This window comes from Salvia splendens, chromosome 8 (assembly GCF_004379255.2).
Source record: "Salvia splendens isolate huo1 chromosome 8, SspV2, whole genome shotgun sequence".
In the NCBI taxonomy this organism is placed as follows: Eukaryota; Viridiplantae; Streptophyta; class Magnoliopsida; order Lamiales; family Lamiaceae; genus Salvia; species Salvia splendens.
In genome coordinates, this window is record NC_056039.1 from 828,838 (window position 1) to 849,844 (window position 21,007).

General features: G+C 36.6%; 4 protein-coding genes across 9 annotated transcripts; 2 read left to right on the forward strand and 2 right to left on the reverse strand.

Moving 5' to 3' along the window:
- Positions 1-333: 333 nt before the first annotated feature.
- On the reverse strand, positions 334-5,819 carry LOC121744750 (uncharacterized protein slr1919-like). Its single transcript, XM_042138370.1, has 14 exons — positions 5,155-5,819; positions 4,880-5,003; positions 4,456-4,693; positions 4,163-4,204; positions 3,957-4,028; positions 3,664-3,799; positions 3,361-3,518; positions 3,072-3,156; positions 2,189-2,376; positions 1,907-2,068; positions 1,686-1,835; positions 1,346-1,606; positions 971-1,237; positions 334-890 (listed from the first exon to the last, which is right to left on the reverse strand). The coding sequence occupies exons 1-14, from the start codon at positions 5,384-5,386 to the stop codon at positions 663-665; spliced, it is 2,343 nt and encodes a 780-aa protein (XP_041994304.1). The 5' UTR covers positions 5,387-5,819; the 3' UTR covers positions 334-662.
- A 135-nt stretch (positions 5,820-5,954) lies between these two features.
- On the reverse strand, positions 5,955-9,043 carry LOC121744751 (uncharacterized protein C1450.15-like). Of its 2 annotated transcripts, none has more exons than XM_042138372.1 (10): positions 8,938-9,043; positions 8,465-8,626; positions 8,318-8,383; positions 8,171-8,213; positions 7,632-7,686; positions 7,276-7,324; positions 7,013-7,080; positions 6,812-6,920; positions 6,294-6,443; positions 5,955-6,228 (listed from the first exon to the last, which is right to left on the reverse strand). In XM_042138372.1, exons 2-9 carry the CDS (start codon positions 8,582-8,584, stop codon positions 6,327-6,329), a joined length of 627 nt encoding a protein of 208 aa, XP_041994306.1. In that variant the 5' UTR covers positions 8,585-8,626; positions 8,938-9,043; the 3' UTR covers positions 5,955-6,228; positions 6,294-6,326. The 2 variants fall into 2 exon arrangements, with proteins under 2 accessions (XP_041994306.1, XP_041994305.1); XM_042138371.1 differs by having other exon boundaries at positions 8,465-8,652.
- A 2,837-nt stretch (positions 9,044-11,880) lies between these two features.
- LOC121744964 (E3 ubiquitin-protein ligase MBR2-like) lies at positions 11,881-15,635 on the forward strand. 4 transcript variants are annotated; one of them, XM_042138671.1, is made up of 6 exons: positions 11,881-12,179; positions 13,400-14,530; positions 14,615-14,665; positions 14,762-14,860; positions 14,971-15,126; positions 15,289-15,635. In XM_042138671.1, exons 2-6 carry the CDS (start codon positions 13,415-13,417, stop codon positions 15,451-15,453), a joined length of 1,587 nt encoding a protein of 528 aa, XP_041994605.1. In that variant the 5' UTR covers positions 11,881-12,179; positions 13,400-13,414; the 3' UTR covers positions 15,454-15,635. The 4 variants fall into 4 exon arrangements, with proteins under 4 accessions (XP_041994605.1, XP_041994606.1, XP_041994607.1 ...); XM_042138672.1 differs by lacking the exon at positions 11,881-12,179 and adding an exon at positions 12,203-12,783; XM_042138673.1 differs by lacking the exon at positions 11,881-12,179 and adding an exon at positions 12,799-12,999.
- Positions 15,636-16,411: 776 nt separating this feature from the next.
- Positions 16,412-20,593, forward strand: LOC121745130 (protein KAKU4-like). Of its 2 annotated transcripts, none has more exons than XM_042138918.1 (11): positions 16,412-16,771; positions 17,347-17,411; positions 17,665-17,780; positions 17,909-18,015; positions 18,096-18,226; positions 18,441-18,617; positions 18,871-19,126; positions 19,241-19,320; positions 19,473-19,563; positions 19,819-19,918; positions 20,031-20,593. In XM_042138918.1, exons 1-11 carry the CDS (start codon positions 16,522-16,524, stop codon positions 20,338-20,340), a joined length of 1,683 nt encoding a protein of 560 aa, XP_041994852.1. In that variant the 5' UTR covers positions 16,412-16,521; the 3' UTR covers positions 20,341-20,593. The 2 variants fall into 2 exon arrangements, with proteins under 2 accessions (XP_041994852.1, XP_041994851.1); XM_042138917.1 differs by having other exon boundaries at positions 16,413-16,771; positions 18,093-18,226.
- The last annotated feature ends 414 nt before the right edge of the window (positions 20,594-21,007 follow it).

The following is a 21,007-nucleotide window of genomic DNA, read 5'->3' on the forward strand; positions in this document are numbered from 1 at the left end:
TCTTTGCATGTGATTTAAATGAGTTAACCTATTTATAAAAAAGAAAGTAACGTTGACTTATTGAAAAATATCAATAATATATTTCAAATGTGACTAGATTTTTTCAATATAGAATAATTGCGAATAAACCTAAACTTTATCATTTTTCCAATTAATTTTAAAAATTACAAGATAGTGCAAAAGTTGATGTCAATTTGCCCTTAGATTGAAATATTTGTACTCCTAGTTATTACTCCCCCGGTCATTCCCTATTAAATGTTCATATTTTCTTATTTCAACGTCGTCATAAATATTTTATTTTATTTTTACTATTTTTAGTTTAAGAAACCAACATTCCTTTAATTTCACAATTATTATAAAATTAAATATACAAATAGTTCCACGTTCCAATAACTTTTTTCACCAATTTTCCTTCACAAAATTAAACAGTTTCTTTAAACATGCATCAATCTAACAATATGAGACATCTATTGAAGACCGGAAAGTGCAATTCTTTTTCTTTTTCTTCTTCTATGGATCCAAGCTAGCTCGGCTCTTCTCCACCCGACCCAACCTTGCTCCGGCCAAGCCCCCGCTTGGTGCTGCAACTTGCCTATGCCAGCTCTGTCGCTACTTTTGTGTTTGTGTGTGTGTGTGAGAGAGAGAGAGATGTAGAAGAAATGTCAGGCGAAGTTGTGCATAATCTTAGATATACAAATCCAGAGAGAATGTGGCAATTTGCGGCGAGAGTGTGCCGAGACTGCTACTAATATATCAAATGCAAATCTTTGAAACTCAGGTTTTAACGCTAGGCGTAAAGCCATTGCACTCCACACCTCCGGAGCTAACTTCACTGCGTGTCTAAAAGATTCTAAACCACTCATCATTCTCGCCAGCATCGCCTCGTCGTCCTGTCGAATTTAACACCAACCATCAAAATCATATGATTACATCCGATGTTGCACGGATGGGAGACCACATAGAGACTAACCTCGTAGTTCAAACTTCTTGTTCGAAGCTTTTCTTCAGAGAAGCAAGAAACTACTTCTTCCTCGAGGAAAGTATCGGCTGCCTTGATTATATTTCTGATGAGAAGAACCCGTACCTTGGAACCTTTCTTGGACAGAATGAAGTGAAGAAGATCCTCGGTGGCAGCAACAACGGCCCGCATGTTGAATGCTTTCCATCCCGATGGATTTGAAGGCGTCTCATTAGATTCTGGAGAGGTTTTGTCAGCTTGCTCGGATATTGCCAGTATCTGAAACAGTGCAACACATATTTATAATTTTATCGACCGGGTTGTCTTGTGTATTTTTGTGAATTTGAAGAAGAAACAAGCTAATGGGGACAGTAAGAAGCCACCTACCAGTTTCTCCAGCCGGTTCCATCTTATGGAGCCGTTATTGCGGATCAGGAGTTGGCCCAAGATTTTTCTCATGTCGGGACTTGGGTCATTGAGGAGCCTACCAATGACAAACGGATATGCACTTTCGACTACTTTGAAACCAGGGTCGAGAACTTTTGCAGTTCCTTCGAGTGATCCCAAGGCTCTTATCACCAAGGCATAATCCGGAGGAAGAGAGAAATTGAAGTCGTACATAACATCATACAGCTGGTTCATTATGCTCTGAATCCAGAGGAAGAAGAAGTTAAGACGACTGAGGTTATTCAACAAATCACGAGTACTGTTCACCAATCATGAGGACCTGGAAATCTTGGGATAGTCTCGTTCCATCACCAAACGATGCACTTAAAGCATCTGAGACAGAATAAACATCAACGCCTTCGGGTAGAAATCCTAGAGAGAGAAAGTCGTTTGCCAAACCCAAAGAATCCCGGTTCACGAAGTGCACTAACTGGGGGAGAATGAAAATAGATTAAACAGGGAGGATTAAGATCAGTTGAAGAATGGTAGAATGGTCCTTACCACTCTGATAAGCCCTACGCGGTAGTGACGTGGAATATCACCCATCATGCCGAAGTCGAAATAAGCAAGGGAACCATCTGCAGTGGCAACTAGATTTCCAGGATGGGGATCGGCATGGAAAAATCCAACCTCCAGCAATTGCCTCAGTGAGCAATATAGACCCTAAAATTTACAAACCCGTTACAGGTAATTTTATAAATCAAAGGCTAAATCACAAGAAACTCGAAGAACTCAAGAGGAAAAGCAGATCACTTATTCAGGGCCCCTGCCCTCTTCGATTACCTCATCAATAAGTTGCTTGCGGTTTAAACAGGCATCTCTCAGACGATTACCATCAGTGAGCTTGATTCCATCAAGCCATTCCATAGTAAGGACAGCTTTGCGGGTCAGATTCCAGTATATTTTGGGAACCTTGATGCCAATGACTTGCTGATGTCCTACAGTATCTTTCGAGTTTGCTTCCTCATTATCTGAAAATCAGTAAAAATACTCAAGTAATACATCATGCACATGAGCAGCTTAAAACTAAACGACTGGAACCTATAAATTCAAAAATCCCACAAATATCAAAGTATGTTGTATTTCCAACTCAAGTCCTAATTCAGGAAAGATAGTAGCACAATTCATATAATTAAACAAATTCAAAATTTTCTTGAATAATCTGTATGTAGGGAGAATTAGCTTCTTAAGGAGATGTTAAAAATATTACAACAGTTTATTTTAAAACCTATGGACAAGAAACCACCATCAGTGTGGTCTTCATAAACTATCTAGGATTTTTTAAATATCGAAAGACTGAGATTAGATGAAATGTACAGAAAGAACCTCATAAATCTGTTACAAGGTTACCCATTAGCAGTTCCAGAAACTCATAAATGCAGTAGCAAGGCTCACACGGGGTTATATTCATATAAAAGATCACAATAATTCAGATGCTCTCTAGAGTCAACATCAATTCTCCCAGTATATAAAATTCTAAGAGGCAACTGACACGAATAGCTTGACCCTGGTAAAACCGTAAAACATTTGTACTTTTATGTGGTATTACCATATGAAGTGTCTACTTCACATCCAAGGCCACTAGAACTTCACAAGTGGGCAGATGTGAGCAGACACACTACCCAAAAATTAGAGCACCAAAGATGCCATAATTGAAAAAACTTACAGGGCTTGCAGCCATAGAGGGTAGCAAAGCGCTCAGCATTTTGACCCTCCAAAATATAGTCAATCTCCTCAAACATATGTCTTACCTATCCATTGGCACAACAATCTCATCATGTTTAGGGTTTTGTAATCCCAACAACAACCCCATTCCAGCGATAGTATATGTGAACCAGATTTAGTTTTAACTAGAAAATAGCATGCATAGATATGATAAAAGAATAACCACAAGAAGCAAAAGTACACTTTTTACGTGTAATCTCTGTCCAAGAAGTGGAATTCAGAAAGCTCACCATTTCATTTACTGCTACTAACAGGTCTTTACGAGCTTTGGCAAATCGCTTAAGTTGGCCTCCAATCATATTAAACAGAAGGGCATCAAGGGTCAACAAATGGGACATTCCGGGCCTCTGAACCTTTACGGCTACAAGCTCTCCAGAGTGCAGGTGAGCTGCAGAACTTGAAACAAAAAGACATATTTAGTTTAAGTTTTCTCAAGTCCCCACTAAACCTCCTGATTTTAACTCCTCTTACCAAGAAACAACCAGAGGTGCATGCCAAATATAATTTATCTTAACAGATCTCGGTTCTCTAACCTTTATAGACCTGCCCCAGTGATGCTGCAGCAACAGGTTCCTTGCTAATATCAGCGAATAGTTTCGATACTGGCATCCCCAACTGCGACTCAATGGATTTAATGGCAACATCAGTCGGAAATGGTGGAATTTGGTCCTGACATTTATACATGAGTTCAGTATTATTCTTGATAGAGGTTGTATCTCAAATTACAAGGACAAATGTGTGCACCAAGATTAATGTATGAATATTAGATACCCAAGCCTGTTGAGCAACCATCGGAATTTGAAAACAAAATCAAACATATGTGTACCTGTAATTTAGCAAGTTCCTGGCAATACACTTTAGGAAGTATATCTGGTCTTGTGCTTAAAGCTTGCCCGAGCTGTAAATCAGAAAGGAATAGGTTTAACCAACATTCACCTAATCAGATTTTTAACAGTCAACCAAATAACACAGAATAAGGATTAAGAAGATCAACAGAATAGAAACCATTAACCCAATTGAAACACAACTTACCTTGATATAAAAAGGCCCCAAGCGAATAAGCATTTCACGAAACTGCAAGATATCAATCCGTATGTAAGCCATGATTAGACAAATAAGACGGGTACAACAGGAAATAACAACCAGAATCATGAAATTTCAGTTATAAGGCAAGTATTACATAATTCAGTATGAACTATGAAATTAATGTCCTTAATGGGAGAAATTATCAAAAGCATGTCCTGTATAATAGAGGAAACATTACTTTGTCCAAAAACTCTCCAAGAAATCCAATGTACACTTATTTTTGACATATCACAACTAACCTTAACTGAACGCTTGTCCATATCATGGACGAAGAAGCGCCAAACAGTTAGCTTCAACACATAGAATGAAATTATTGCAGCTCTGTACAAAGCTAAGAATGGGCCAAAACGGTAGAAAACAGAAACACTTTTCGAACCCAGCATACGTCCAAATTGACTTTCTAGTGACTCTTTCCTCAACCTTGCATACTCAGCAGAAGGACTTTCACCATGCACACTGGAATAATCACTAGATAAACTGCATTCAACACAAGCAGGCGGCAGCATAAGAAATTGAAAAGGAAAGACCAAGCTGCTCCAAAACTAGGTGAAATACCGCAGCAAACTAATCATATGTTCGGCACTGACTGTTAGAATTGGGTTCATCAGTTATAATTTAGGGAAAAATTCTAAGATGAACACAATTTAAACTCCATATCCTCACAATTTAGCTTGCAACAATCTGAATGAGCTATCAGCACCATGCATTCTGTTTACAAGACAGCTGTGCCCTCCGAGAAGCATCAGCCTCAACCTGATCGCCTCATCCGGGTTTCCATTCCTCACAGCTGCACGCGAAATTCAACAATATATACATCAACCGATCACAATATTCACAATTCAGTACAAAATCACATCGACACACCGCACTCCAGAAACAGAAAGCATTGAACAATAAATAAACAATTCACGGCGCTCCGACAGTGAGAGAGTAGTTACGCGGGAAATGATGAAGAGGAAGACGTCGACGCTTCAAGCAGGCGACGAGGTGCATCGCGGAGATGGAAATTGGAGGTAACTGCTTAGTTTTGCAACGAATTTTGATGAGGAAATTCCATTCGCTGATGGATCCAAACTGTTTGTAAAAATGCGCAGCTGAAGAAATATAAATACGTTTTCGTTTCTTTGGCTTAAGCGGTTGAGTGCGGAGCCTCATAATGGTTAATTGCATTTTACCACCTTCTTTATTTACAAATATCAAAATGCACACAAAATATAGTATAGTAGTACTAACTTTTAAGTCTATATACAGGTGAGAATGCGGTGCGGGGACATTGTTGGGGATAGCCGGCCCAACGTTGCGGTGCACCCGCTCGGTTGACAAAAGTAATGGTGCAATCCATGGCGAAGCCTCGGCTCACATATTCAGATTATTTTCACTGTTTATTCGACATTAAGTAATGTGAATTTGTCTAAGATTCCATTATCATACAATATACTACTAAGTATTTAGATTTTGGAAAAATAGACCATATGATCTTTTCTAAGATTATTAACCTTCATTGATGATTTAAATAAAAAAAACTACTATAAATATATTTTTTTGTCAAATAACATGTTAGAAACACCAAAGTCCCGGATTAATAAAAGTAAATGCAGTATTTTGAATGGAGAAATAATCGGAAATGGACCATGTGATAAAAATGGTAAAAATAAAGTATAAATATTAGTATGTTGTAAAATGGTGTTTATCCATTTGGAAATAAAGTATAAATATTAGTCCATTTGGAAATGGACTATTTGTGGATAAAAAATTGATTATATTTAAGGGATGGATGGAGTAAAAAACTAACACATTCACTAAAAAGGTATTGCTCCGTCGTTTGCATGTTTGTATAGTAGCAAACATATCTAAAGCACCCCGTCTCTGACTATTGGGCGGGATCAACAGTTAGTAGCGGAGGCGAACGAGATCTAATGCATCCTCTCACCGCACCTTAGCCTTGTTCGCCTCCGCTATGAAGTAAGGATGAATCGTGACACGTCGATACTTTGAGACAGGGAAAATAGTCACTGCAAAAAGTCTATTCGTCAAAACCAAACAATTTGTTGAGCCTTCAGACAATTTTGATGCATACCTTACAAGATGAGAACTGTGAAGGAATGCATATTTATTCCCTCTTAGAATGATTTTGTCTGTTATGATAATAGACAACAAATCCAAATGATGCCATAACGCCAATCAAATAGCCAAGAATAGCTCCATAAGTCACACAGATTGGCCACTCCTGTATCAAATGTATATATACAACACATTACATATTGTAGACTTTTATTTTCCAAAAACTAAAAACACAAAATAGTAGTGCTCCTTGTGTCCCATTCAAAGTGAACCATTTCTTTTCAGTACCGACATTTTATGCAGTATTGTTTAGTGGGGTCAATTGAGAGAATAAAGTAGAAGAGAAATAAAGTAGTAGAAAGGTTATGTTCCTATTCTTAGAAATGTGTCACTTTCAGTGGAATCCGAAAAAAAAGGGTCCCTTTGAATTTGAATGGATGCATAGCAAAGCACATAAAAAGACTGAAGCATTCTTGAAAGAACTATTTCAAGATGGGAAATATATTTAAAGATGAGAGAGGCAAGGTTCCGCACCTGCCAGGGTCTTTCCCAGTCAAGAGGCATGGGCCACGCACCAAACCAAGCCCCGATGATGGCTCCATGTGCAGGTAAACAGATTATAAAATCTATGGGTTGAATAGGCCTGGAGATTTGTAATAATGAGAACCCGGACCATGTAAGATTAAAGGAATTGCCTTAGCACATGGAGAACTGTGAGGTAGTATATAACTTTACTTTAAGTGGGCGAATATCCGATGCCAGTCGGTCCATGATGAGCCAAATACAGAAGCTGCAGGTGCAAACTGCATCAATCACAGCATGGCAAACATGAGCCCTGATATCATGTTTTTTCGGGGGGGGGGGGGGAATAGTCCTTTGCTTCCTTTATCAGTAAATGAGAAAATGGAGCATAATTCCTCTAGATGAATCAATTATTGAGTATATAAGACAACCATAATAGCTTGCAAAAGATAATGATTTCATATAGGAAAACCTACTGTGAAAACCGACATTAGAAGAGACCAATGAACTGTCTTTTTGAAGTGCCTGTAACAGCAAAAAGGAAGTATAGATCAGCAACTATTACAGCGAGGCTGACCAATTTGACAAGACCACACCACTCATACTCGGTACTGCAAAAGGAACCGAACAACACACTAGGAAAGAGTTCAAATTGTGACAATCGTACAGAGGAACTGGTCCAAAAATCAGAGACTGGAAACCAGAAGGAACTGGCTGACCATAGTGGACTTTGTAAATGCTGGAGGATTTGTCAGATTATATCCATTTTTATCCAACCAAATCAAAGGTTTAGTTTTTTTTAAATCGCGATAGTGCAAACAAATTCACGTACTGAATTCCAACTGGTGCGCCCAATACAATTGCTCCAAGAGCATTAACTAAAGCACCTGCAAATATAAACCATAAAACACAAGCTCATCTTAGCACTGATGTAAATAGAGAGCAACAATGAATTAGTTTCACAAAGCAGGGAGTAGCTTATGAGTTATTATCTGTTAATTTATCATAATTATGGAACACTAAATATGTTCTACACGGTTATCCTGAACTTCCTGATTCCTATTACTGTGAGAAAGAATTTACAAGTACCGAATCACATTACAAACCCTTGGCCTCTCGTGTTGTCATGACAGGAGGTTTTCTCATTCTTATCAAATTTCTCTGATCAGCCCAATTACCATCATTCTGAGACAACAGTTAGGATCTTAAAGCATAACTCTAAAATGCATTTCATTATCAGTAGTAGCATTTATAGAAAAGTTCCATTCTAATGCCGATCTATTTACAAAGTCTATTTTATTTTCTTAATATAAACAGACATCTATAAGAAGGAAGAGAAGTTACAGACGAAAAGAAGTTTATAGCACTAACCTGCAGGGAGACCCATCAGTCCTCTCACTATAGCTTTAACATACTGGAAAGAAACAGAAACAATTGAGACGAGACAATAATTCAGCAGAAACTTAAAAACGAAAGCCCATAAATATAGACAATAGGGGAACAAAAAACTGAAATTACAGAGCATTTATCAGGATCGAGACGAAACTGACTAAAGACAGGGATCACAACAAGAGCATGCACAGCCTGAGAGAGACCACAGAAGTAAAACAAGTTAGCACAAAAATCCAGAAGACTGAATGTAGGAATATGTGGAGGTTTACATACCCATGCAATAAAGAGAGTTTGGGAAGGATTTTGGATGAGCAGGAGTGAACAAAAATCAAGTGCTGCCCAGAAAGCTAAAGCTAAGCCAAGCCCACATGTGAGATGCAATGGCAGCAGCATCCGTATAGTGGTAGCATTTCTACTTTCGGGTGATTTTACTTCCTGCATAGGCTGCTGCATTGATGTAGCTGGTGGAAAAAGGCTATAATTCAAAAGAATGTTCTAGAGGAGGGACAGCATATAGACGATATATGTTCGATTCACTTTTCTTCACATCAAGCCGAGAAACTTATTTAGCCATTTTGATTTTATACACAATATGCCAATCAATAGGATCTTATTTAGGATAAGAATCTTAAGAATGGTGACAGTACAAAAGCAATAACTGTTCACAACTGTGCCCCAATTCAACATGAAGTTTTCAACTAGTATAAATTCATCTATCCACAAAAAAAATTGAGGAAGAAGAAAACCTGTGATGAAGTGAGTGGCGGTGGAGAACCTTCCAAGATGAGAAGGTGACGCCGGCGGAAATGGAGATTGAGGTTCGTTCAGTGAATTGGGGAAGGAAGCTGGGGAAGAAGCTGACCATATTGGGCTTATTTGGGGAAATATAAGGTTTAATAAATTCATCTTTTGTTGGGCTAATACATTTTTTTATTCAAATCTATAAAAGGGCCCAAATATTTTACTCCATGCTCATGAGTCATGATTAAATAAAGGGTCATTACTATATAACCAATCATTTTTTAAAAATAAAATTAATACTCCTACACCGAAAATATAATTGATATGGTAGGTGAAATGAGGAGATTTTCGAATTTCCACCTAAAAAGTTCACCATTTACCACACCATAAATATTACTCCTAAATTAATAAAAATATCATAATGGATATGTTAGATTTGAGAAATTAAGAAAATGCCTTTCAGGAAAATCAACGCTTTTCTTAGTTTTATTAACAATTCAGGATACAAAAATTTTCACTAACGAACTCGACCAGTAGAGTCTATGTTGGTGGTGCCGATAGGAGCTCATTTAGAGAGTGGTTTTTGGGGTATGCTCGATGTTTAGGAAATGTTATGTATTAGTTGCTTGTGTTGTGAGCACATTCATTGAGCAATATTCGTACATTTCACTAAAAATTTACACTCACTATTTGAGTCAAAACCAAACTTATATTATTGAACGAATGAAGTAGTTCATGATCATTATCAATGATCGATCCAGATGGATAGGAGGTGAACCGACTTCACCGCCATCCTCAAATGCAACATTTATGCCCCAGCCCTTTTGGGGTTGATATTGTTTTTATTATTTTACCGTAATTAATTGTCAACGACAATTGTCTATTCCTTTCTGATGCCAACGATCAACTTTTATGTCATGTGATTATGTCCAACCCATAAATTCCGCTACCCGAATTGCATATATAGTAATAATACGGTAATACTCTAATTTTACATGTTACTTACATGTAATAAACATGTGTATGCCATTTTAATTCACATTAATTATATGCAGAGTTTACTATAGAGTAAAGGCCAAAATTGGTCCTGAACATATGCTCATTTTATCATTTTGGTCCTAAACATTATCTTTTGAATTTTTTGGTCCTGGACATTTCAAATCGGATCACAATTGGTCCTCCGTTAACAATTCAGTTAATATTTAACGGTCAACGATTTTAATCACAATTTTGACCAACTTAAACAATTTTTAATTATTTAATCATCAAAAATATTTTTTTAAATAAAATCATAAATAATTTGATTATTTAAAAATTGTTTAAGTTGTAATAAATAATTTATAATTTTTTGATGATAAACACAATTTTGACCAACTTAAACAAATTTTAAGTATTTAATCATCAAAATTATTATTTTTAAATAAAATCATAAATAATTTAATTATTTAAAAATGGTTTAAGTTGTAATAAATAATTTATGATTTTTTTATGATAAACACAATTTTGACCAACTTAAATAATTTTTAATTATTTAATCATCAAAATTATTTTTTAAATAAAATCATAAATAATTTTGTTATTTAAAAATTGTTTAAGTTGCAATAAAAAATTTAATTATTTAAAAATTATTTAATTATTTCTAATAAATAATTTATGATTTTATTTTAAAAATAATTTTGATGATTAAATAATTAAAAATTGTTTAAGTTGGTCAAAATTGTGATTAAAATCGTTGACCGTTAAATATTAACGGAATTGTTGACGGAGGACCAATTGCGATCCGATTTGAAATGTCCAGGACCAAAAAAATTCAAAAGATAAAGTTTAGGACCAAAATGATAAAATGGAAATATGTTCAGGACCAATTTTGGCATTTACTCTTTAATATATCCAAATTTGTTTTGAATAGTATTATATTATATGAACATGACTCGAACACAATGCCGCTAAGGTCGTGCCACCCAAACAAATCACATTGGTCCGAAATAATAACTAGTTTCCAATAACAATAAAGGATGATAGTGACTCAGTTATAGCAATTGACAATAGAACAAAAATAGAAGTTAAAATCGAGGCCACAAAAAATAGGCTTTGGTAATTTAATTTCTTTCATCCACAACAAAATAGGTATTTTTGTTCTTTAGCTATTTTAGTTTTTATTTTTTATTTTTTATGCTATTCTCCATTAGTGTAGGGACTTATAAATGGCTTTGTTTCAAAGTAATAAAGATTCGTGTACTATATTTTTCTTAGCTCATATGGCTTTTGTTTATACACGAAGTTCCTGTTACGGGTAATTATGTTGTTAGCTCATAATATATTTGTTAAATAATTTACTTGAATAAATATAAAGTATGTTAGAATTCAATTGAATAAATAATTTACTTGAATAATTTGCCATATTTTCAAATATAAAAAAAGTTAAAATTCAATTGAATCTTTTTTCCCCTTAACTTACAAGGGATTAAAACATAGTATAAATTTTAATCTTTTCTTTAAGTGCAATGTTTTTAATAATAGCTCATAAGGTACTAGAGTAAATTTTTTTGCCTCGAAATAGAAAAAAATTAAAACTACAAATACTTAAGGATAATTTTTTGTATTTTAGATAATCTTGAACATATTTTATACTAATATCGAATATGAATGTGGATAGGAGTAATCTTTTTAACAATGGGATTAGAACAATGAAACACGTGCGCATCACATGTGGCCCAAATTAGTTAGTTATGTGTTTCAATACATAATCACCTACTGATTGGGTAAGTCATGAGGCCCAGTGGGCCCAGGAAGACGACGTTTAGGCGGCCCAACAAGCCGAAAATCGAACCGTCCGATCTCGCCGGCAAAAAACCCAACGGCTGAGATCCGCTGACGAGACTCAAAAGGCAGCAGGGCAATTCAGCGCTTCGTTTGTTTTGTTATGGAATTTGTTTTATGGTTTTAATTATGGTAATCGATAATACTCAGTCTCCCATTATCCTCGGATCTTCATAATTATTGTTATTATCCGCAAATATGATTTCATACTAAATTTAAATCATTCCCTTCTTTATTCCTCTCTCTCATCTCTCACTTAAAAGAGGGAGAAAAGGCTTCTCGTTGTAAAGAGATTGGTTGTTGGAAGCCTCTCTTTTTTTTCTTGGTTTTTTCTTTCGTTGTAAAAGAGGAAAGAATAAAGAGTCAAAAGGGAGGAGAAAAAGCGAAGAACACAGGAATATTGATTAGTTTCCATTTAATCTATCAGGTTGTCATCAAGTTTTGATTTTGATGATGAAAGTATTGATTCTGATATGAATATATGCCAATAAATTGCTTTGTTGATATGTGTATATCAAAGTTATCATCTTTTAATCTATTTCTTGTTTTTCTGATGATGTTATCAACTTTTGTATTTTAGGGCTGTGATAAATTTGCAATTTTGATGGATAGTCAATGATTTGTGGTGAAGATTTGACTTTTTAATTGGTTTTCTTGCTTACTTTGTTTTGCTTATTTAAATAGTCTCCTAATATCAAATTGATATGATCATGTTGTTAAAATAATCACAATTTATGTGTATTATCAAATTGTCATGTTGCTTCTGTTTGAGTTTGTTTGTTGATGAAGAGAGTTGCAGAAGAAGAATAATCAATCCCCTTTGCTTGAACCTTTTTGGTGACTTAGATTCTGATAAAGTGTGCCTTTAACAAGAAAAGTATGAATAACTTGTCATATAATTAACACTTATACAGAAAAAAGAAGAAGTTGGAACTGCTGTAATAGATATTAGATGATGCTAATGTGTGTCTTGCAATTTTATTCTCTTCTATGATGATTATTTTCGCGGCTATCTCTGAATTCGTATTCTGGTATGTTCTTCACAATTGAGAAACTTTTGAAAAATATATTAGTTTTAATCTAAACTAGACACTGTTTTTATTCTTCTTAACAACGTTGCACGTTTAGGTACAGTTAAAAGAGTTTGAATTGCCTTAGTTGATATTGGATGAGGCTAATATGTATATGGCTATTTTATTCTCTTCTATGATGATTATTTCTGCGGCTGTCTCTGAATTCGTATTCTGGTATGTTCTTCACCATTGATAAACTTTTTAAAAAATCATTAGTTTTAATCTAAACTAGGCACTGTTTTCATTCTTCAGTGAATCTCATGATACTGGTTGTGAGTTTTGGATTTAGCTTCTCAATAACATTGCACATTTAGGTAATAGTATAAATAGTTATATGGCTGATATAGTAAGTCTCTTTGGTGGTTTATATGTTTACCTAATGCGTGTTGTTTTGGCCTGATTTCATTCATTCGAATCCTAAATTCGTTGTACTAGTTTGGATTGTTTATCTTAGCAAATCTTATAGCTTTTTGGAGAAAAGGGGGAAATATACTGTTTCTTAATCGAGAAGTAGTGTGTGTTGTGCTCTTTGATTATGCGGTGAAGACTAAATGTGTATATATTGATGCAACAGAATAGAAAGTCGATCATGAATGGATACTCCAGCAAAAGAGGTGTTGCTACGAGTAGAGCACCTAGGAAAGGCGTTAGTTCAAGCTCGGCCCAGGATCAGAATGTTCAGTTCTGTAACCGAATAGGATGCAGTGGAAAAATCAAGTACGGGAATCAGAATACGAAAATTAGAAGCTCGGACAATGGCAAAAGCCCCAAGTCCTCGTTTTGTTCTTCAGACGGGAATGGAGCGGTTGAAGCTTTGTCTAAGAGTGGTTCTGTGGTGATCAGGGAAAAGGCGTCATATCTTGATACAAAGAAAAGGTTGGCATTTGATCAACCCGAAAGTAGTCAGTCGGGCGATTCAGAAGCCTCACAGTCAACATCCTCACCAGGTAGGAGTCTTGCAGCTCATAATTCTGGATCAGCAAGCAAGTCTGGACAGAATCCCGTGGCGAGAAATGGTAGTGGGAGTGTTCCATCAAGTGTCAGAACTCGAAAAAAGGTTCAGAATACCTCTGGTTCGAACAAGCAAAATACTCAGACAGCTTCTGCTGTTTCTCCCACTACTAATAGAGGTAATAACAGAAGTAGGTGCCTGAAAAACCTGAAATGCAACGTGGTCTCAGATGCCGTACCACCTACTTGTTCATCATCGGGGTCGAAATCTCCCTGCAAGAATGTGACGAGGAAGAGAAGTCTAGAAGGGGTTAGCAGCGAGCCCGGTAGAGGGAGACAGACAGTTGTATCTACACATGCCTCGTCTTCGAGCAGCAGCGCCTCTGTGTCTGCCTCTGGTGCAGATAGCACCACTTCTGGTTCGGTCAGGACAGGAGGGTCGGGTAACGTAAACAAGAGTAGGTCAACGAGGCTATCTTCTCGACAAAACGGGAGAAATACCTCGAGCCTTAGAGAATCCTCCCTCCGCATCTCCCATCCCGAACCACCTAGAAGCACTGGCAGGCCAAGATTATCGCAGCAATACTCTCCCAACGCCCCTTCGAGTGGGTTGAGTTCGTATAGTCTCTCTCCTTCTAGTAATAGTGACGGCAACCGGTCCACTTTGATGCCTGATTCTGTAATGGGGCATGGCTATAGCCACTTTGTGAACCGTGACATGTTGCAGCGATACAATATGGATGGTATTGCTGAGGTATTGTTACTTCTGTCATCCGACAACTCAGAGTTAGGTTTTCCGATCAAATGATACATGGTGTGTATATTTTTGTCTCTGCAGGTATTACTAGCACTCGAAAGATTCGAGCAGGATGAAGAAATGACACATGAGGTACTCAAACCACCCTTATTACTTCTTCATACCTGATTCGATCTACAATAGTTCCAAAATTGGATTTTTGATGCGAACTCTCTTACCTGCCTGCAGCAAATACTCTCATTGGAGACAAGTTTATTCCTCAGTGGCCTCAATCTATACGACCAGCACCGGGACATGAGACTGGATATTGATGACATGTCGTATGAGGTTGTTTTCACGTTCCTCCTTCATAGTAGAGTCTTTCATACTTACTTCATGTCGAGCATTAGATTTTTTTCCTACAGTTTCTCTGATGTTGTCTCGTCCGCATTTGGCAGGAGTTGTTGGCTCTAGGGGATAGCATGGGAACGGTTAGCACGGCCCTCTCAGAAAACGAACTATACAAGTGCATCAAGCGACACGTACATCAGGGTGCCCTGACAGAAAAAGAATCGGGCAAAGACGGAGATGATGTCAAATGCAGCATCTGCCAGGTCAGATTTATCAACTGTTCATCAAGATTGAATTCAATCTTGGTTGCATTTAGGGTGGAAAAATCTAGGGGTGACCTGAAAAACCATATATCCGAACTGAATCAAACATAAATTTAAAATTTCCCTTACCTTTACATGCATCATGTCTCGCGTGTTTTGCAGGAGGAGTACGTGAAGGGGGACGCTATCGGGGAGTTAGTCAAGTGTGAGCACGCGTATCACATCGCGTGCATAAGTCAGTGGCTGAGGCTCAAGAACTGGTGCCCTATTTGCAAGAGTGCTGCAGCTCCATCACAAACATCTTCTTCATCTTCTCCTCTCTCTTAATGCAAATGTTTCTTTTGATCTGTACAGTAATGGATATTATTGTTGTTTCTGGTCTTTGATTTTTTTTTTTTAATTTTGTAAATATCATTATATTCAATATCCTAAGGCATTTTGGTGAAAATCTGACTGCCTCAGTGAACAAAGTTTTCCAATAATACTATAATTTTTTCTTGCTTGAAAAATTCTTATCCTTGTCTTCCATATCCATTATTCTATTTTATTTTGTGAGATTTATGTATTTAATTTCAAAGAAGTAGTGATTAAAAACATCCCAAGTATACTACCAATGTTTTTATGAGAGGAAGATAAGAATACTTGTATATTTGAATAAATTGCCGCATTTTCTTACCTCAAATAAAGTTTACTACATTTTCCCTTATATGAATACTTACTACTCCTATGTGATTATTTTAAATAAATTTTATATTTATGGAAAAGTTAAATTGATTTACTCAATTATATATAACAATAACGTGAATTAAATTACTAGGACATTACTCCATCTATCTTGATACCTCAAAATATAAGTTATGATCTAAGGTAAACTACAAAGAAAAAGACTTGTCTCTTGGTTGCCGGAACCTTCAACAAGTGCTTAATTGTCGAACGAATACTTAATTGTACACTCAAATATTATATGTATGAGAAATTAAATTCATGGTCAAAAGTCACCGTTATTAAGGTCAAGATTTTTTAAGTTTTAAGTTTTTATTTTTATTTTTATTTTTATTTTTATTTTTATTTTTATTTTTATTTTTATTTTTATTTTTATTTTTATTTTTATTTTTATTTTTATTTTTATTTTTATTTTTATTTTTATTTTTGAAGGATCAACAATGGCTCAATTCGAGCAATACTTGGAGACTTTAATTAATGAGACTAATGCAATTCCAACTTATTATTTAAGTTTAGTAGACTAGTAAATGATTAGAATATGAAACATATATAAAGATGAGAGAGGAGGAGAGAGAAACACAAAAACTGACATCATAACTATTTCGTTAAATGTAGCTGAAAACAAACTGATTTCGGTCGCTCCATTTTCAAAACTTCCAAATTCCCCCACATATGGCGTCTGTGCCCGATTCTCGCTCCGGCGCCGGCGGAAAAATGGTCACCAACCGTCGGCGGCTGCGCCTCGCCGCCACGCCGTACGAACGCCCGCTGCCTAGTCCCTCGCCTAAAAGCCCTAATTGGTTCACCGGTGTCGTTATACCCTCCGCTCGCGCCCTAGCTTCTGGCGCCGGGAAATTCATCTCCTCCGCCATCTTCTCCGACTCGGAATCCTCCTCTTCCGAAGATTTCGACTCCGCTTCTGGTGCGCGCTAATTTTTTTACCATGTTTTTTTTTGTTTGTTATGCTATTTTTAGCATACTTTCCTAATTAGCTGTAGTTTGTTAGGTAAATTACGCCTATGCTGTTAATTTTTTTCTTAATTCTAGGAGGCGTTATTACGTTTGCTTCGGTCTTTATATAGTACCTAGCTTGTAGTGGTAGTATTTTAGCCCTAGTTATGTTAAATGGGTTACGATGAGCCACAGCTAGATAGTGTGCATGGAAGATTTGGTAGATGCTAGTAGTTGATAGCGTCTTCATTATTCAATTTGCTGGAGTGGAGTTTAGTCAGTTACTATAATATTACCGAGCACAATTCATTACACTGAAGTAGTTAAGCTTATTTTCAGATGGCATTGAAGATTATCAAATGGAAGTGATAAGTCTACTCTCAGTTTAAACAAAAACTCTAACAATCACTCCAATCGCTTTCTCGTACTATGCACCTCTGTTCAGTTGTAGTTTTCTTAGGCATTGCATGCCCTGACATGATTTGGATTTCCTCATTTCCTGCCTTTTATGTAATTTCTCAAATCTCTTTCTCACTCACTTGGCAGAGGATGATGCTGACAACATTAATGAGTATGAAAGCCCACGTGATGGAGTCAATGCATTGGATGAGGTAACTAGCTGCTTCATCTAGTACATCAGTACATGAGACTGAATAAGATGGATCCTAAAATTTGAACTGGTTGTCTTCTGTTTAGATGTAGTACGATAGCTCAGACAGCCTAGAAACATTTTATTGCAATTTGCTGCCAATTGTTTTTCTCAGTATTAGCCTATACACATAATAGAATTATTCTTGGTTTACAAGTTACTTCAGCCAAAGAATGGTTTGTACAATTATGTATATGGCTCTTCCTCGTTGTTAGGAGAAACTGACTGGAGGAGAAATGAAGGAATATGGACGAGAGTCTCAGCTCAGTATGCAGAGATCTGAAACCAAGTGGCTAATCGAGCAGCTCATTATGCAGGAGAATTTTTCAAGGTAATTTCCTTGAGGAAGAATCTTTGAGACATTTGGCTTTGCTAAATTTAAGATGCATCATGACTCAGGAAAGTTAAAAGGTCATCTGCCTTTCTGATGTAACTTCATTGATGTCTGGTTTTATTCAGGGAAGAGTGTGATAGGCTGACTAAAGTTCTTCATTCACGAGTTAATCACTGGTCGGTTGAAACAGGGGATAAAAGATCAATTGCAAATTCCCCACGGCAAACAGATGGTATTGCAGTAGGATATCTATTGGCAATCCTTAGTTTGAGTCTATTTAATTACTTATGCAGCTCTTTTTTTCATCAGAAGAAGATCCGTATATACTCAATAAGGCTGTTCAGGAAGCTAGAAACTGGTTCCAAGAGAAGAAAGGGGGGTCCAGTTCGGTGGCAGAGTTTGCACACGGAACTTGTAATCTTAACTCTGCTGCAATTGACCATGTTAGTCATTAATTAAAATGATAGATATCAGAGAAAGTTATTTTTCTTCAAATGTGGAGTTTCAATCATAGTTTTCTCCATACATATATTTTACATCAGTTATAAGGGGCATGCCTGAAAAAATTCATTTGCTTCTTCTTGAGTTCTGAAGGTTTCCCTGCCTTGTAAAGAAAGCCTGATATGTGTATAATGTTGTTGACCTTTGTTAATGCAGATGGAAATTGGAGCTGGTTCTCCTGTGGATATGTCCAGATCTTATATGAAGGAAAGACCTCCTTGGGCATCTCCAACAGAGCATATTGAATTGAGAACCCCATTGACTACAACTATGAAACTTTTCAAGGAACGAACGCCATATTCAGTTACTGAAGATATTTTGTCATCATCACAGGTGCAGTTTTGGAAATTTTTTTGGTGCGTCCATATATTTTGTGTCAATGCCATCTGTATCAGATCTCGCACTTTGAGGTCTTTTTTGAATTATCTGGATGGAGGCAGTCTTGTGCCAAAGTTTGATTAAACACATGTATGGTTTCATCATGCATGTGGCCCAAAATGTTGTAGTTGCTTATTTCAATCAATTGATGCGAACCTTTTCATTTGTTATGCGTCTTACTCATTTGCTTTTGTTTGTTGTGTTTCAGAGACGGAGTTCTCTTGCATCTGAATCCTGGAATATCCAGGAAGAATTGCGGAAAGTGCGCTCAAAAGCAGTCGCAGATATGCTGCGCACACCACCTGCTAAATATGATTCATCGTTTTCAATTGCAGCAACTAAGGAGGAGTCCATGGGAGCTGGTGGTATGGGAGAAGAAATATTTAAGCCACACTCTTTTTGGAAAACAAAGCCCATAGATGCTTTTATGGATGTTGGAGTGAATGCTGATCCTGCCCTTGTAGGTTGGATTTGAATTCTCTGCAATGTCAGCTAGTGTTTTGCCACCTAGTAGACGATCTCAATTTCTTGATAATTTCATATTTACAAACACTGATTCACAGTTTTGGCTCTTTCAGCTTTAGAATCCAGACAAGATGCTAAGGGCAGTGAAACACCATCATCACATCCAGATGCTTCAGCTTCTGAAATTAATAAGGTACTGCTACTCAAGACTGTCTTATGTTTCTTGTTGATTATGCAAATGCATGGAACTCTAGTTCATATTCGTTGGGGTAGTTAGTAGCTACACACGATGAGAATTTAAACTGCTATGCTGGCGTCTTAGATATGATTTTGTCTGTTTTAAAGGATCCAGAAACAATTCCAAGTGATGGCGTGCATGCTCCATCTATGCGCTCACACCCTACCAGTCCTGTTCATGCCGACCAGCAGCATTTCGGTACTTGGACTTCTCTTCTTCTACCCATGATATTCGGATTATACATGTGCTAGTATACTAGTGCGTGCTATTTAAAAAGTGCGAAATGGATTTGTGGAATACATCTATGGATATCATCTGATCATTGAATGACATCTTCCTTGAACTAGCTGATGAAAACTTAAGAAAAAGATAAACATAGAATGCATTTAATTTTAAGAAATATTATTAGACTTGTGCAACGAGATCTGATTTTGTTTCTGCTTTGGTATTTAGCCGATCCACATGCAGCTAAGATTAGTGGACCTCCAGGAACCGGGGTAGCTGAACCTGGAGGAAATCCGTGTACAAATGGTTTCACACCAGCTCAAGCCAGGTTCTTCTTTGCAGTCTGTTACTCCTCTTACTGTAGTAAATTGACTTGCCACTTCACGTGTATTGATATTAGCTCATTCAGTGAATACTGAATACTCTTCGCTCTTGTACAGTCCTCCAGAAGCAGTTGGCGCACAGAACTCAAAGCAATACGACGTGGAAAACCTTAATGATACTGCAAGCAACAAGAACATGCCAACAAATGGTACCACCAACATGGATGCCAACTGCGAGCTTCTCACTGAAGCCGATAGCATAAACAGTGGTTCTCATATTAGCATGGACATGCAAAATGAAGAATCACAAGTCGAGACGACTCAGCCATCTGCAGAGGAGAAGCCAGAGGTTGTGATGACTGTGAAGCAGCAAGCAAAAAAAGTGGGTAGAACCACTAGAAGAAGCAGCCGAACTAAAGGTAAATGATGGATCTTCGCTTGCTGTTTTAGAGCAGTTTATGTTGTAACTATCAAGAGATAGATCTCCCACTGTTTGCTGGTTTAGGATTATATTCTAGGTGTTGCACTTTAGGACCATAGATCGTTCGAGTTAATTTATGAAAAGCCTGTAGTTTTTTCTTAGAACAGAGATAATTGCTCAATTAGGGATCTGTTTGAATGTGAAATCCCTCTGTAAAATGGTGTTTCATTTTATCTGATGCTCTGTTTATTTGGGTAAATAGCAGGATAGCTATATTATTTATTTATTTATTTATATAAATTTTGATATATACTGTTAATATGCCCAATAATGGTATCGGGGATACGACCTTTAATTTCTGGTTATTTTATCCATGAAAAATATGCCCAATATTGTATTTAACATCTTTGTAAATAATGTAATTACTCATAAATATTACTTATACTCTTTGAAAAATAATTCTTAGAATATTGGAAAGTATCTGTTTTCTACACTGATTTCTGAGTTCATGGAGAATATTTTTTATATTCTCAGCCATTTCCTCATAAATTAATGGTAAATGAATTTGAAAACAATTCCTTTTATTCTCTGAAAGGTTCATGATAAGAATCAGCACTGGATAGTTCTAATGTCCATTGTAGAGAGAGCATATATTATTCTTAAATGTGGACTA

Bases quoted from the DNA above. Each gene is read 5' to 3' on its own strand.
- LOC121744750 (XM_042138370.1), bottom strand. From the start codon at position 5,386: ATGCAATTAACCATTATGAGGCTCCGCACTCAACCGCTTAAGCCAAAG. The intron at 1,836-1,906 runs GTAAGGACCATT...ATTCTCCCCCAG, and splicing joins GCGTAGGGCTTATCAGAGTG to TTAGTGCACTTCGTGAACCG. The intron at 891-970 runs GTTAGTCTCTAT...TAAATTCGACAG, and splicing joins CAAGAAGTTTGAACTACGAG to GACGACGAGGCGATGCTGGC.
- LOC121744751 (XM_042138371.1), bottom strand. From the start codon at position 8,644: ATGCAGCAGCCTATGCAGGAAGTAAAATCACCCGAAAGTAGAAATGCT. The intron at 8,384-8,464 runs GTATGTAAACCT...GGTCTCTCTCAG, and splicing joins AAACTCTCTTTATTGCATGG to GCTGTGCATGCTCTTGTTGT. The intron at 8,214-8,317 runs GTAATTTCAGTT...GTTTCTTTCCAG, and splicing joins TCGATCCTGATAAATGCTCT to TATGTTAAAGCTATAGTGAG.
- LOC121744964 (XM_042138671.1), top strand. From the start codon at position 13,415: ATGAATGGATACTCCAGCAAAAGAGGTGTTGCTACGAGTAGAGCACCT. The intron at 14,531-14,614 runs GTATTGTTACTT...TTGTCTCTGCAG, and splicing joins ATATGGATGGTATTGCTGAG to GTATTACTAGCACTCGAAAG. The intron at 14,861-14,970 runs GTTGTTTTCACG...CGCATTTGGCAG, and splicing joins TTGATGACATGTCGTATGAG to GAGTTGTTGGCTCTAGGGGA.
- LOC121745130 (XM_042138917.1), top strand. From the start codon at position 16,522: ATGGCGTCTGTGCCCGATTCTCGCTCCGGCGCCGGCGGAAAAATGGTC. The intron at 18,618-18,870 runs GTGCAGTTTTGG...GTTGTGTTTCAG, and splicing joins ATATTTTGTCATCATCACAG to AGACGGAGTTCTCTTGCATC. The intron at 19,321-19,472 runs GTACTGCTACTC...TCTGTTTTAAAG, and splicing joins CAGCTTCTGAAATTAATAAG to GATCCAGAAACAATTCCAAG.